The 16,579-nt window shown below is 43.4% G+C and overlaps 1 protein-coding gene across 2 annotated transcripts; it reads left to right on the forward strand.

Moving 5' to 3' along the window:
- Positions 1–4,013: 4,013 nt before the first annotated feature.
- On the forward strand, positions 4,014–13,532 carry LOC121870983 (ionotropic receptor 93a-like). Of its 2 annotated transcripts, none has more exons than XM_042372984.1 (13): positions 4,014–4,055; positions 5,503–5,742; positions 7,063–7,534; positions 7,744–7,889; positions 8,204–8,297; positions 8,574–8,729; positions 9,742–9,889; positions 10,348–10,505; positions 10,820–10,989; positions 11,186–11,492; positions 11,830–11,988; positions 12,338–12,481; positions 13,194–13,532. In XM_042372984.1, the coding sequence occupies exons 2-13, from the start codon at positions 5,723–5,725 to the stop codon at positions 13,374–13,376; spliced, it is 2,157 nt and encodes a 718-aa protein (XP_042228918.1). In that variant the 5' UTR covers positions 4,014–4,055; positions 5,503–5,722; the 3' UTR covers positions 13,377–13,532. The 2 variants fall into 2 exon arrangements, with proteins under 2 accessions (XP_042228918.1, XP_042228919.1); XM_042372985.1 differs by lacking the exon at positions 4,014–4,055 and adding an exon at positions 4,462–4,695 and having other exon boundaries at positions 10,838–10,989; positions 13,194–13,531.
- The last annotated feature ends 3,047 nt before the right edge of the window (positions 13,533–16,579 follow it).

The following is a 16,579-nucleotide window of genomic DNA, read 5'->3' on the forward strand; positions in this document are numbered from 1 at the left end:
ACAGGTGCACCTTCCCACACCTTCCCTGTAACTTTAAGTGAACTACAGGTGCACCTTCCCACACCTTCCCTGTAACTTTTAGGTGAACTACAGGTGCACCTTCCCACACCTTCCCTGTAACTTAGGTGAACTACAGGCACCTTCCTCTGCCTTCCCACACTTCCCTGTAACTTTAGGTGAACTACAGGTGCACCTTCCCACACCTTCCTCAACTTTAGGGTGAACTACAGGTGCACCTTCCTCTGCCTTCCCACACTTCTGTAACTTTAGGTGGAACTACAGGTGCACCTTCCGACCTGTCCACACCTTCCTGTAGCTTTAGGGAGAACTACAGGTGCACCTCCTCCACCTTCCCTGTAACTTTTGGTGAACTACAGGTGCACCTCTTCCACCTCCCTGTAACTTTAGGTGTCTACAGGTGCACCTTCCTTCACCTTCCTGTAACTTTAGGTGAATTACAGGCACCTTCTCTGCCCTCCCACACTTTTCCTGTAACTTAGGGGTGAACTACAGGTGCACCTTCCTCCAGCTCCCTGTAACTTTAGGTGAACTACAGCACCTTGCATACCTTCCCTGTAACTTTAGGTGAACTACAGGTGCTTCTTCCCACCTTTCCCTGTAACTTTAGGTGAACTACAGGTGCACCTTCCTCCACCTTCCTGTAATCTTTAAGAACTACAGGTGCACCTTTCCCACACCTTCCCTGTAACTTGAGGTGAACTACAGTGCACCTTCCTCCACCTTCCCTGTAACTTCAGGTGAACTACAGGCACCATCCCACACCTTTCCCTGCTACTTGAGGTGAACTACAGCACCTTCCTCCACTTCCTTGTAACTTTAGGTGAACTACAGGCACCTTCCCACACCTCCTGTAACTTTAGGTGAACTCCAGGTGCTTCTTCCCACACCTTCCCTGTAACTTGAGGTGAACTACAGGCACCTTCCCACACCTTCCCTGTAACTTGAGGGTGAACTGCAGGCATCTTCCTCCCTTCCTTGTAACTTGAGGTGTACTAGCACCTTTCTCCACCTTCCTGTAACTTTGGGTGAACTACAGGTGCACCTTCCTCCACCTTCCCTGTAACTTAGGTAACTACAGGTGCACCTTCTCACACCTTCCTGTAGCTTTAGGGTGAACACAGGTGCACCTTCTCACACCTTCCCTTGTAGCTTTGGGTGAACTACAGGTGCACCTTCTCCACCTTCCTGTAACTTTAGGTGAACTACAGGTGCACCTTCTCACACCACCTTCCCTGTAGCTTTAGGTGAACTACGTGCACCTTCTCACACCTTCCCTGTAGCTTTAGGGGGTGAACTACAGGTGCACCTTCTCACACCTTCCCTGTAGCTTTAGGTGAACTACAGGCACCTCACACCTTCCCTGTAGCTTTAGGTGAACTACAGGTGCACCTTCTCACACCTTCCCTGTAGCTTTAGGTGAACTACAGGTGCACCTTCTCACACCTTCCCTGTAGCTTTAGGTGAACTACAGGTGCACCTTCTCACACCTTCCCTGTAGCTTTAGGTGAACTACAGGTGCACCTTCTCACACCTTCCCTGTAGCTTTAGGTGAACTACAGGTGCACCTTCTCACACCTTCCCTGTAGCTTTAGGTGAACTACAGGTGCACCTTCCTCCACCTTTCCTGTAACTTTAGGTGAACTACAGGTGCACCTTCTCACACCTTCCCTGTAGCTTTAGGTGAACTACAGGTGCACCTTCTCACACCTTCCCTGTAGCTTTAGGTGAACTACAGGTGCACCTTCTCACACCTTCCCTGTAGCTTTAGGTGAACTACAGGTGCACCTTCTCACACCTTCCCTGTAGCTTTAGGTGAACTACAGGTGCACCTTCTCACGCCTTCCCTGTAGCTTTAGGTGAACTACAGGTGCACCTTCTCACACCTTCCCTGTAGCTTTAGGTGAACTACAGGTGCTCAGATCCTAAGGACGTGGAACATCCGTCATTGTATTATATCAACTTGTAGTAATATATTGTTCTTGGTCAACAAGGAATAGGTAGTAGGTAGTAGGCAGCTACCAAACAGGGAGGTACTACCGCCTGGGAAGATATTGGAAGCATAATGTGTTGTCTAATGGTAGACCCTGCTGCCATATGGCATCACGAAAATTGTGACCAAGTCCCAGGTTGCTGATCTGACTTTCTGCCTCATTTACACACAATTGTAGGGTATCAATTGTTTCTCTTAACTTTGACAACACAACATACATATACTGTAGTGTTTGTCACTTATGATCTTTTTTTTTTGCATTTCTTTATGGTTCTTTATTTTTATTATTATTATTATTATTATTATTATTATTATTATTATTATTATTTTCAACTTTGTTTTTATTTTATTATAAATTTCATTTACTATGAATACCGGTAATGATAATAATAATAATAATTATTATTATTATTATTATTATTATTATTATTATTATTATTATTATTATTATTATTATTATTATTATTATTTTGATTTTTATTATTATTATTATTATTATTATTTTGATTTTTATTACATTTATTGTTATTATTATTATATTTTCGCCCCCAGGCCCCGATGTGGATCAGTGACCTGTGCCTGGGTGGGCTAATCCCCGTAAAAAAAAAGTCAATCAACAGTGGAATGATTAGGTACAACCACAGTACCACACCCACTGGTACAACCACACTCACTGGTACAACCACACCCACTGGTACAACCACACCCACTGGTACAACCACACTCACTGGTACAACCACACTCACTGGTACAACCACACCCACTGGTACAACCACACCCACTGGTACAACCACACTCACTGGTACAACCACACCCACTGGTACAACCACACCCACTGGTACAACCACACTCACTGGTACAACCACACTCACTGGCACATCCACACTCACTGGTACAACCACACCACTGGCACAACCACACCCACTGGTACAACCCACACCCACTGGTGCAACCACACCACTGGTACAACCACACTCACTGGTACAACCACACCCACTGCACAACCACACCCACTGGTACAACCACACCACCGGTACAACCACACCCACTGGTACAACCACACCCACTGGTACAACCACACTCACTGGTACAACCACACCACTGGCACAACCACACCTCACTGGCACAACCACACCTCACTGGCACAACCACACTCACTGGCACAACCACACTCACTGGTACAACCACACCACTGGTACAACCACACCACTGGCACAACCACACTCACTGGTACAACCACACTCACTGGTACAACCACACACTCACTGGTACAGCACACTATCACACTGGTACAGCCACACCATCACACTGGTACAGCCACACTCACTGGTACAGCCACACTCACTGGTACAGCCACACACACTGGTACAGTCACACTATCACACTGGTACAGCCACACTCACTGGTACAGCCACACTATCACACTGGTACAGCCACACTCACTGGTACAGCCACACTCACTGGTACAGCCACACACACTGGTACAGTCACACTATCACACTGGTACAGCCACACTCACTGGTACAGCCACACTATCACACTGGTAAAGTTAACCTCAGACGGGAGGATCAGGCAGGCCAGCCACCTCCACTAATAAGTGATGGTCTTATTTAATAATTCCTGGCAGGTGTTTGAACAATGTGAGAGTTGTTATTGTGGTTCAATCATTCACAGCGGTGTCTGGTGACAGACAGACACACAGACAGTTCCAGTCATGTTTATTTACGATCTTGTCTCTGTCTAACGGTCCAGCCACGCCCACCAATGATCCTGTCCATTGATCCAGTCAAGACCATTTGTCAAGGTCAGACCCGCCCACTGATCCAGCTACGCCCACTATCCAGTAGAAGCATCGGTCCATTTATCCAGCCACGCCCCTAGACCGGTGAGGGCCACTGTCATTGGTCCATCCTCGGCCACTGACCAATGAACATTGGCCAGCCTGCCCCCCCCCCCTCCGTGTGTTGATATAAAGACAGACACTAAGACGGACAAGTACTGACATAAGAACAACACTGCTGTACACTGACCCCCTATACTGCAGGTTAGTTTATATATTACCAAATATGTCACCAAGACTAAGTTAACTTTGTACTCTACAGCCCCACAATATTAACTGTGAGTGATACAGTGTCCAGCAATGTCCCGTTTGTCTCTGACGTCACTCATAGTTATGATATATATTCATCGTCTGTTGTCTGTCTGATAAGGTCAAGTATAATATGTTGCTAAAGGAATTTAGCAATGTCGGTATATAGAAATTATTTCCCCAATAAATACAGGCAATATTTACTATATTATAATGAACACAACGAAGTTTCTGGAGTTTACATCGTAAGCAACAGAACTTCATGTTTTAATCTCTGATACAGTAACACATCTGGTGAACTGTTCCTTAGCCTCTACGATGATGTATCAGGTGTGTGCATGACCACAGGTGTGTGCAGAACCACAGGTGTGCACATGATCACCAGCGTGTACAGAACCACAGGTGTATACACGACGACAGATTTGTACACGACTGCAGGTGAGTACAGAACCACAGGTGTGCGCGTATCACAACCAGCGCTCTACAAGATGTGACATTACAACACAGTGTTATGAGTTGATGACACAGGGAATCTTTCTTGTGTGGTGAAATGACGATACAATAACTATTTCTAGTGTTGTAAACTCATGCAGGGGTAAGTTAGTGTGTGTGTGTGTGTGTGTGTGTGTGTGTTTATTCTGTTGTGCCAGAGGAAGGATTTTCTTAATGTTTATCTTTTTTCTTCATCAATAATCATCTTACTGACAACTGGTTCTGAAAGTGCTCTTCTTTGAGAGATTCTGTATCCATCAGTACATGACACCAATCCTTCAAGTGTTGTGAGCTAATGACACACCAAACTTCCAAGTGTTGTGAAATAATGTCACACTAAAAATTACTGCTTAATCTATTTTCATAATGTACAATGTAGTTTGCTTCACCTTTTAATTTCTATGTGAGGGAAACTGGTGATGGTGTGGTTTAGGTAATTTGCTTCGGGCTATTCAAAGTGTTGAGTTACTCATTCACCGGGATTCGTTTCATTTAGAGAGTTAATGAACTTCGTACAGAGCCAAGAATGTTGAGATCTCGGTGATTCATTCAAAGTGTTCGAGGTGTTATGAACCCTGAACAGAGGTGATGTACACGTTGGAAGGTGAGTGGGTTGGTCACCTTCCCTCAGCATCGGTAAGAGAACCTCCACTTATATTGATTTGTCTGTTATATTCTTCAGTGATTCATTTCTGCAATGGTGATTGTTGATTATTATATTTCTATATTAATTTAATGGCCAATATGTCAGGTGTTGTTAGTACTTAATATTTAATACTAGGTTTATTACTTTATGATTTTGCCGGAATATTATGGCTATTTTAATACGTTGTTTAGGAGGACTCTACCCACGTCAAGGGCCAGGTGTGAGAGGCGTCCACATCAGTGTTCATCAGTCCTTGTCTTCCAGGGGGACTATATGTAAGACCTGACCTGTCCAGTCGTGGGGACTTGCGGTGTCCAGCAGACCAGAGTTTTCCGTATAGTAGTTCAGAGGCGACTTCAGTCTACTAACCTCAGCCCTTGGGTATGCTGCTCGGGGAGCGGGAGCTTCACTACTCGGGTCGACCTCTCGCCTCCCTATACCACTTCTGACAACTCGTTGGCAGAGCTGTTATGTGTTCCACCTGATGTTCGGGGTCAACGAATGGTGATATTCTCCTGGTTAATTTGTTGAATTTACTTGTGTGTGTGTGTGTGTGTGTGTGTGTGTAATAATAATAATAATAATAATAATTAACGGTTTATTCAAAAAGTTCTGCAGCCCGAAGGCTGAAAATATACATTGGACATAAATGACTTATTACATACATTGGTGGTTTAACAAAAGCCTTCATTAGAGAAAGGTAAAGGAACATACAGTGAACATTCAGATTAATGTAGGTGTTGAACAGCAAACACGTAGTGTAGTAACTCTCTCCCAGATGGTGTTAGGAGGGACCTGATGTGGTGTAGTAATTCCCTCACAGATGGTGTTATGAGGGGCCTCACGTGTAGTAATTCCCTCACAGATGGTGTTATGAGGGGCCTCACGTGGTGTAGTAGTTCCCTCATAGATGGTGTTACGAGGGGCCTCACGTGGTGTAGTAACTCCCTCACAGATGGTGTTATGAGGGGCATCACGTGGTGTACGAATTCCCTCACAGATGGTGTTATGAGGGACCTGACGTGGTGTAGTAATTCCCTCACAGATGGTGTTATGAGGGACCTCACGTGGTGTAGTAATTCCCTCACAGATGGTGTTATGAGGAGACTGACGTGGTGTAGTAATTCCCTCACAGATGGTGTTATGAGGGACTTGACGTGGTGTAGTAACTCCCTCACAGATGGTGTTATGAGGGGCATCACGTGGTGTAGTAATTCCCTCACAGATGGTGTTATGAGGGACTTGACGTGGTGTAGTAATTCCCTCACAGATGGTGTTATATGAGTGAGGTGTGGCCCCAGGCCTTCCTATCGTAGACAGATTAACACATCGCCGGTTGTTGGGTCTCACGGGCCGTTATCACTGGGTACCTGGGACCTCACTGTGTGAAGGTTAACTTGAATACGACTTTTACTGTTGAGTTGTTCTCACTGACTCAAGCACTGTTCACCAATGTTCACCTCTGTTTAACACTGGTTCCATTCCTTTCCCAAATGAAATTGTAACTTCTGGCGAGAACCTGTTGATACTCCGGTGGGGAGAAGTGGTTCAGGGGAGGGGGTTGGTATGGGCCAACTTAACAGTTGACCTGGCTGCTCGGAGAGGAGCGCCAGGTACGTCTTGACCCTTCGGTGGTCAAGGATGTAGATGTGTGTGTGTGTGTGTGATAATATTGTAATTAAATTTATATTTAAATGGACAATTTTCCTTTAGCACCTCAGAATCGATTGGTATAACAGTCTACCACCAAAGATCCTCTATGGCCTTGACATACTACTAATATTTTTGTATTACTTTTCTTCTAATTTTTCATGTTTGGTTTAGTACCATGAATGGAATACTTCTTCAACTGATGTTCATGGTGGCAGCCTGCAGTTCTTTAAAGACCCCCACTCTGTACACTGCCTCCTTCCCTCAACCCACCACTGCTAACGTCGAGGATAAACTGGAATGTCTGTCTAAAAATTCGCATCATCTTCCCTTCACTGAGATGCCGTTTAACCTTCACATTCATCCACCTTCAGTGTACCAACTTGCTACTAGAAGGTACACAGGTAAAGCGTCCACTAAACCCTTCTCTATATCTCCGCCACTTATCACTCACACATCTCCATCATCAAGACGATACCGTAGGATGATAAAACTGCCTGTACGAGACGAAGACTCCCTGGCCGTGCTGCTGAGCGCCATCGTGATCGAGCAGTTGAGGGAGTGCGTCCTGGTGGTGGCTGCCGACCAAGGCTTCTGGAGGTCACCAGTGATGGACCGCATCCTGCGACTCCCTAACCTGAGACAGGTCCGGGTTATGCTCACACCACTTATGCCACAACGCAACACAACACAACATACTGTAGTCTATTATGTGTTTGTATGTGTGGAACTTGAATATTTTTGTCGTCAATAAACTTGTCTAGCCACACACACACACACACAGGTGATGAAATATACAAATACTGTCAAAAATAAACACAGTGATGGTCAATTGTGTTTTAATGTACACAACAGGTGGTGAACGTGGTGGGTGTGCAGGACCTGCAGAAGGCGGTGTTGAAGGCACAGCAGTGTCGAGGTTACCTGCTGCTCCTGAGCGACCCAGCGCCGCTCTACACCTTGACCGACCCAGTGACAGGCGCCTGGGACTATGACGGCAGGTGAGACACTGGCTGGGGATGTTGGCTTCACTAGTCAACACAACACAGTGCCGGATAATCCTAAGTGACTTCCTCAGGGTGTATCATTCAACAAAGCGTCATCTGTATGTTACACAATTGTTGATGTTTTTAATACAGAATAATTTTTATATGTGGGAGTGTCCTGTAATCCTCACAATGAAAGTGCTGCTCTTGTGACCTAATAATGAACTGGTGTTTTGCAGCCTATATCCCGTACAAGTAAATATGAGGTTCAAAGTTCATCTTATTAACTAGTGGAGTTTTAGACACACTTATTATCCCCCTCACCCCAGGTACGTGGTGGCGGGCATATCCCGGGAACAGCTGCACGACCTCACCCTCACTAACAAGGGCAGGAAGACTGATCACATCGTGGGCGTGATTCGGGTGAGTTGTGAGTGTGGTTCAGGTGAGCGTGGGTGTGGTTCTATTGAGTGTGGGTGTGGTTCACTTAATCTAGAAGAGTGTGTGAGAGGCCATCACTTATCATTGTAGCACAATTATGGGAGGACTGTTTCTCCGTCTCGTACACACCAAGAGGGAGCCGTGTAGTTTATAGTCACACCCGCTTCTTTGATCTATATATAAGCCTTTAATATTATCTCTCCCTGTGTCTCCTACTATTATTTGTTTGCCAACATGGTGTGGTTGTGGTGGGGACAGTCAGGGGACGCGGGGCAGTACGTGGTGGTGATGAACCAGCTCTACCAGCGGGAGAAGATGGCCCGGGTGTTTACGTGGACCACCTCAAGATCCTCCACCATCCCCGTCAACCTCTTCCCGGACAAGATCACCAACCTGCAGGGAGCTGTTCTTAATGTGAGTCATCGATGAACACTGTAGCCTTCTTCTATGACTAACAACTCGTTTCTATCATTGATTATATTTTGATTTAGTACACGATTATTCTGTTCATTCGATAACATCAATATTACAATTTATTTTATTTTATCAGGTTACATAAATTTGTTTCTGACAGATCTCCAAACTTATCTATAGCAAATTACTAAGTTTTAAAATACTCCTTCGCTATATGATTTTTTTGCTACTACTACTACTACTACTACTTTTTTTTTTAACGTGGCCTCCAGCCTCCCCCAATAGCCACACCTTCGCCACCATTTAATTACCTTAATATTAAATATCCTAATACATAAGTAGCTATCCTATCTGTGTTAAATTAGTTGAGCCGCAGATCTATGCGGCATTCATTGACAGTAGCCTCATAGTCAATATCTGCAGCGGTTGTCGGAGTTGGGGCAGAAGCTCTCGTTCCCCTGAGGCAGAGCAAAGCCGACCGAAAGAGAGAGAAAGACAGTCGACATCTCATCCAGGCTGTAACATAACTTCTGGGCTGCTGCTTCTGTTCGGATAGCACCTCCGCGAGTCTGGCGTAGAAACATCTTGCACTTGGTCCCATCCCACCAGAGGTTGTGAACACTAGAGGAGTGAAGCTGCCTTGATCAACGTTCTGAATTCTCTCCCCTATGCCCTTATCTTGTCGTTCTCGTTCCTCCTGTGTGCAGCATCGAGAGCTAAGTTGCGGTGACTATTACTACTATTACTACTACTACTACACATTATTGGTGGCAAAATACTGTAACACTACAGCTCCATAGTAAAAGGCTTCCTGGGTCTGAACAAACGGACCATAAAATTCAGTGTACAACTTTATATTCGTGACATACAGAGCGAGTTAGATATTACGTTTTCTTTTCAGGATTTACCACACTCATGACCACTGGTGCACTCAGAGATGATGGCAGTGACAAGAGTCGTATCTGATCGGTAACTCATGGCGGGTTTATAATTTCCTCCAACACTTTTTCAGGTGATCACATTTGAGTTACCTCCTAACATTTTATATCATCGGGGGAGGAACGGCTCGGTGCTCCGCCGCTACGGTAGTGATATTGACGTGGTCACCGCCGTCGCCCAGGCCTTCAACTTTACTATAAACTTCAAGGAACCTCCGCCGGGTAGGTGGCGCCATTCACCACCATCTGTAGGAGATAAACAAGCTTTTTACTCTACTTCTGTAACAGTGAATATCAATGACAACATTTTTATAGATAAAATACTAAAATGTTTTGTAACTGCAATAAAAAAATATCTTTGAAGTTTGTAAATTTTAGCCATGTACAAAGATTAATCATGGGATTGCACCAGTAATTATTATAAGACCATTCAATATACTGTAAATACTTTGAACTGTGTCTAATATCAGATTTATTTGGCTATTGATTCACACATTAAAAAAAAATGTAGTTCCATCTTCTGCTGGACCTTCCTTCATACGTTGAAATACCAGGAGCTGCCCCGTCTGGGACAAACGTTAGGCTCCTTCTCAGACGTTTCCTCAGTCCTTCGTTCTTCCTCTTTCTCTCCATCACAATTAAGACTTTACACAAACCAAAATAACATTGAGTATTTTCAGGTGAACTGTGGGGGGAGGTGACGAGTAATGGTACCTGGAACGGTTTGGTGGGGCTGCTGGGGACAGGTGAGGGGGATATAGGCATCGCCAACCTCTTCATCACAGCCCTGGGCGGCCGGAAGGAGTACCAGGAGTACACCACCTACTATGACCAAGACGTGCGTCACCTTACCATATGTCTCTGCAACATCTTAGACACACTTTAATTTATTGACGCCTCTGTTAGTTGTAGACAATTACGTGTTATTTGGACAAGAAGATGTCTTGGCTAATTAGAATCAGTACAAAATTAATACCCCCAAACAAGTAGTGACAACCATAAATATTGTGCTGTAATTCTACTGTGTATAACTCAGGTAATACTTATAATTCCATCTCTGTTTGTGTATTGTATCCACCTGGATGGACATATTTGAGTTTAGTTCCCACCGCCTGAGAAAAAGTAGTACGAGTTATTAAACATTACCGACAGCGTGTGATGTTGTTGCAGGCGACGTGTTTCCTGATCCAGAGTGAGGCACAAATACCTCGGTGGCAGTCACTGGCCCTCCCGTACACTGCCACCACCTGGCTCGTCATACTACTGGGCCTCGTTCTCACTGGTCCTCTCCTCTACTGTCTGACCAAACTTGCCTCTTTCAGGTGTGTGTTGAGGGAGTCTGGGTGTGAGAGAAGACTTAAGTGTGTGTGAACAAGTGTATTAATGGGTAGAGGTGGATGGGAAGTAAGTTTGGTATATTTGTCTTAAGAAGGAGGTGAGGAGTCCTCCAGGGAGACTTGTGATTGAATGAATGAACAGATAAAGACATAACCTTAGGTTCTTGATAACATCCCACAGAGGAGAGAAGATGGCCAATAGCTCGCTGGCGTACACCAGCCTGTACACGGCGGGGATGCACTTCAGGTCTACTCAGCTCCAGGTGCCCACCTCCTCCAGCCTGCAGGTATTGGTGGTGTTTCTGTGGCTGTACATCATCATCCTCACTACAGGCTACAGCTCCAACCTCACAGCCTTCCTCACAGTGGACCGAACACCACCCGGCATCAACACCATCAAGGAACTATACCATTCCTCGCTCACCGTCTATGGTCTGGGACCATTCTTCGGCAACAATATGGCCCAGTCCAAGAATGACCATCTCAGGGTAGGTTTAATATTGCTTGTAAAACCTTTATGATATTTTAGATTTATTATGACATGCTTTTCACATTAGCCATTATACAGTTTACAAATGTTACTCGTTTTTTATATTTCTTGAGAAACTTAACAGTCTATACTAGCTTATGTTTCTCGGCCTCTCAGCTGGATGTTCTCTTAACTTGTTGTTGGGTCTGTATGGGTTAAGTTGACCTTGGACAGCTTGATAACTTATCACATACTAAACGTTACATCACCATTTCACTAAACATAAGGAGGTTGATGGTTAAACTCAATAGATTAGATCTTCTTATTCCACGACTGAAAGTTTGTGTCCTCCTCAGGACCTGTCTCGGAGGTTCGAGTCTCTCAGAGAATTCGAGGACATCAAAAAGCGAGTGTTGAAGGGTGAAGGCGTGATGATCACCTCTCGCCGCTACCTGGCCTTCTTCAGCGCCCGTATCACCACCCCGCAGGGTGTACCTATGGTCAGGATCCTGCAGGTGGGTTGGTGTACTGTACAGAATACAAAATTATGTATCCACGTCTTATACAAGTACATCCACACACATACGTACGAACACATTCGTTCTTGTAAGTCTGAGTGAATTCATCTGTTGTTCATAATAGTTTATTTTATGAGGTATTTTTTTGTATCCATACCATTAACTTGTTCATTGTGTACTTACATGACTCGTTGTATGGTTTAGTCTGCTTTATTCAGTGCTTCACATCGTACCTTAGGCCTGAGGTGATAACTAGTTTATCATAAATTACTTTTTTATCATTGATGTATCGGAGTAAATTCTAAACACGATAGATAAGCTTTTTAGAAAGTCCAACGGTCTACAGGAGTGTTTCCTGCCCTTCAACGTCGCACTTGGTCTACAGAGTCATTCTCCTCTGAAGAAAAACTTTGATCGCGTCGTCAGTTGGATCTCACAGAGCGGCCTCATGAGCTACTGGCACAAGCAGACACTCGTACTGTCTAAGAGGGTAATGAGAGCAACGTGTATGCGACTTTCACTGTTTATAGACCAGACAATTGGTTTGCTATATTATTTCAGGCGGTTACAGAGTCTCTCCACAGCAAGTTTTCCTTATGTATTTCTTACTGTAACGCCTTATTGCCTCTACCCCAGCTTGTATCACCTCACGGCTTCCCTCTCAATTTACTTCTCCATTAGGCTTCATAAGGTCTCTTCTTTAGTATGTTCTGCTTCACTTTAACTCCACAAAGAGAGTGAGCAAAAATCTGGCTTTACCTATCAGAGAATATGAGAATGACCTGAGGTTAGATTAGGTTAGGTTATGACCACTTGAAATACTGAAGTTTCCCATCAAGACATTTCATTGGAAGTAACATCATATTTCGTCTGAGTTAGAAATTTGTTAAAAAATTTCACAGTTTTCTTGTTAAAGCATCAGGCTTGGGTCAACATCACATCACACTTGAAAGTCAGGCGATAACATCTTGAAGGAGAGACTCCAGATGACCAGGAATAATACAGTAACCCTTAACTTCAGTAATTTATCTGAGGAAGTTGATCATCACACTTATATGGGTAGATAAACTGTAGCCTTTATTGTGTAGTACTTCTAGGTTGAAGTTTGTGGAAAAAATACTAATTTATAACCAGGAATTAGACTAGTGTTTATTGTTTATGTTAGATAGTTGGAGTAACGTATTTTGTACATCACTGAACAGTACAAGAGAGAGGAGGAAGAGGTGAAAGCGACTCCTGAGAGTGAGGTGGCCGGTGGCGGGGGGGTGTCTCTCACTCTGGAGCACGTACAGGGAGTCTTCTTCATCCTGGGTCTTGGCTACGTGGCGGCTCAACTTGTGTTCATGTTGGAGATGTTCTTGTGTTCTCGGGGAAATACTCTCTAGTGGAGCACATAAAATGTTACATGAAGCTGTATTTATTACATAGATTTTTTAGCTGAGTTAAATATTTTTATTCATGAACATACAGATTAATGTTTAAGTTGATTTATTTAATACGTATTTTGACACTGTTAAATATACTGTATATTGCATCCAAAAGTTGTCATAATTCACCAGATCCTTCACTGGCTCTTACATGCGTAACTCTTGTCCAATTAATCACCAGAATTTATAGAAAAAAAAATTGAAAAATAAAATCGTCTTTGGTGATTGTTACAGATAATGATGGAAATATTAAGGTAAGATGAACTTGCCTTTCAATGAGTAGAAGACAGAGTGAAAATGTTAAGATTTTTAGATGGAGTCGAGGTAAGAGTGTTGGAGGGAGGTGTATGGTACCTGTCCGTGGAGTGTTGGAGGGAGGTGTATGGTACCTGTCCGTGGAGTGTTGGAGGGAGGTGTATGGTACCTGTCCGTGGAGTGTTGGAGGGAGGTGTATGGTACCTGTCCGTGGAGTGTTGGAGGGAGGTGTATGGTACCTGTCCGTGTCACTGGCTCTTACATGCGTAACTCTTGTCCAATTAATCACCAGAATTTATAGAAAAAAAAATTGAAAAATAAAATCGTCTTTGGTGATTGTTACAGATAATGATGGAAATATTAAGGTAAGATGAACTTGCCTTTCAATGAGTAGAAGACAGAGTGAAAATGTTAAGATTTTTAGATGGAGTCGAGTGTATGGTACCTGTCCGTGGAGTGTTGGAGGGAGGTGTATGGTACCTGTCCGTGGAGTGTTGGAGGGAGGTGTATGGTACCTGTCCGTGGAGTGTTGCTCACCTGACGGGGCACCTCCGTATAAAACACAGTCGTCACACCACCTGGTCTGAGAATCATCTGTAAATGGTAAATTAAAAGAGGTAAGTACTTCAAGCAGTTATGTATCGAGTATGATTGTCTTCACGCCATGTACTACTCAGAGAAGAAGGACGTCTTTGTATTCCTGTATAAACAAACCACTAACCTGATGTCCTCTGTGCATCACCTAAGGTATTTCTCAGTTTGGCAACACACACCATAGTGACGTCATTCTCACTTTGATATGTGATTGGAGGATGAGTGTGTGAGACGGATATACCTGTATAACGAGTGGTCACTTCTGGTGGTATTGCCGGTATTTATTTGTGTTTGGTCTACGTCGCTACACCTCCATCTCTGGCTGAGGAAATTACTTAATCGATGTTTAATGTTAAATAGAACCAACGAGAATAAGGATTCATAATTAGATTTTTGGCTTAACACACACACACAGACAGACACCTTAGACCACTATACCATAAGGCTCTAAGGCGTGGCAGCTTAACCCTTCAATGAGATAATGTGCTGAGGAATGATACCGTAAGTCGTCGTAAACGATATCATTTGATTTTGGTAAGATAGCATAAATTTCGTAAAACTTTTGATCATGACAACGTAAAGCTTTGATCACGAAAGGGGAAGCTTCTGAAAAGGATAGCATATAGCTTTGAGAAAGATAAAAACAGATATACTGGACGTTAACGTATTTATCGATAGACGTTACATGAGGAACGTAGACGTACGAACACAAGGAAATGTTTTAATTAACAATGATGACCATGGAAATTAATACTGATGAGTTTACTATAGTAATTAACTCTTGAAAGATATATAAGAGTTATGAAGGTAGAGGTCTAGAGTGTGGATACTATAAACTAGAGAGCAACTTTCTCTCGCTGTACAAGTGTAGGGTTGGGCGCCTATTCATAACTGGGTGACCTGGAGGTGCCCCGAGGCGCTGTATCCACTCCACCGTCGCATCCATTTTACACTTTAAACATTCAAGATTCTTGGCTGACTTGTTCAGCCAACTTTTACTGATACAATTCGTTAGTAATTAGTCTCTATCCTTGTCACAGTATCTATCATCGACTAGTAACGATTATTGTTCTCAACATGTTGGCCTACAGCTGCTCATGTTGACGTCTGTAATATAACAAAACACATTATCTCTCAGTAACTATATGTCAGAGTACCAAGACGACCTCATTATCGTGTTGTATCTGTAAATAATATCTGTCTGAGGCAACACATGTTAGTTCACACAACACATGGCTCAAGCGCCACCAAGCCAGATAAGGAAGTATTTTCAGGTTGGTGAGTGTTGACATATTCAGCAATACTCTGTTTATTTTGTTATACATTTTTGCTGACTCACTGTGGTATATTATATTGTGGGTGGTCTTTGTGGTTTGATCTTAACATCGTCTCATTTTTTGTCTGTTGTCTTATTTTAACATCGTTTCCTTGTCGTCTTCTCGCCGTTTTCCTTTATACCAAACAAAAAGATGAATTAAAGTGTAATAAAATGGACGGAAGGAGAAATTTTTTATCAATAGAGATAGAAACTGTTCGTATGGATATTTAACCACAAAAATACAGAAAAATTTGAGTGTTTGTTAGTTTCAGTAATGGCTTTAGAGAGATCTAATGAGGTCGCCTGCACACTATCACTGGCTGGGCGTTGTTATTCGCTCCTCCTAATTACCTTCTACTACTACTACTACTACAGACAGATGAATGGCGACTCATCTATCACTGCTTCACCTCACAATAACAACACACAAAACCCTGAGGTACTCTGGCTAGGTAAGATGGCACTCAACTCAGGTAGTGCCAAGCCTTGCGTCCTTGTTGTGGCCCTCACTGCCAATACTCGCTGACTCAAAACTTCGGAACATTCTGTGAACTACGTCAGCTACTCGTTAATACTCTGTTACTGACTGAAGGTACTTGATTTATTGTGTAGGAGAAACATTCTAAACTTGATACATAAGTATACATATATACATCCGAGTATATGTGTATATATATAATGTGTTTTAAGAATAACTGAGAAAGCGATAATATCAATATATTTGTTTTCTCGAAAAGTCCAAGTGACATGTTTATATGAGTAACTCTTCAGATAGGCATAACATAAACTGAATGGTATATGAACTGCTAGATCAGATTGGTAGTATTTCCTCTCTGAGCGACACAGTACACGAAATGAGGACTTACCAGAGCGTCTCATAGGTCGACCATCAGATCAATGTCAATGTTCCTTCGCTCTTTTCTGTTTCAGGTGAAGGAACCACACCAAGTCCACGACCATGCAGGAGAAATGAACACTAGAGGGAAGAGTCAGT

Source organism: Homarus americanus, unplaced genomic scaffold (genome assembly GCF_018991925.1).
Source record: "Homarus americanus isolate GMGI-L3 unplaced genomic scaffold, GMGI_Hamer_2.0 scaffold52512, whole genome shotgun sequence".
Classification (NCBI taxonomy): Eukaryota; Metazoa; Arthropoda; class Malacostraca; order Decapoda; family Nephropidae; genus Homarus; species Homarus americanus.

Bases quoted from the DNA above. Each gene is read 5' to 3' on its own strand.
- LOC121870983 (XM_042372984.1), top strand. From the start codon at position 5,723: ATGTTCGGGGTCAACGAATG. The intron at 10,990-11,185 runs GTGTGTGTTGAG...AACATCCCACAG, and splicing joins ACCAAACTTGCCTCTTTCAG to AGGAGAGAAGATGGCCAATA. The intron at 11,493-11,829 runs GTAGGTTTAATA...TGTCCTCCTCAG, and splicing joins CCAAGAATGACCATCTCAGG to GACCTGTCTCGGAGGTTCGA.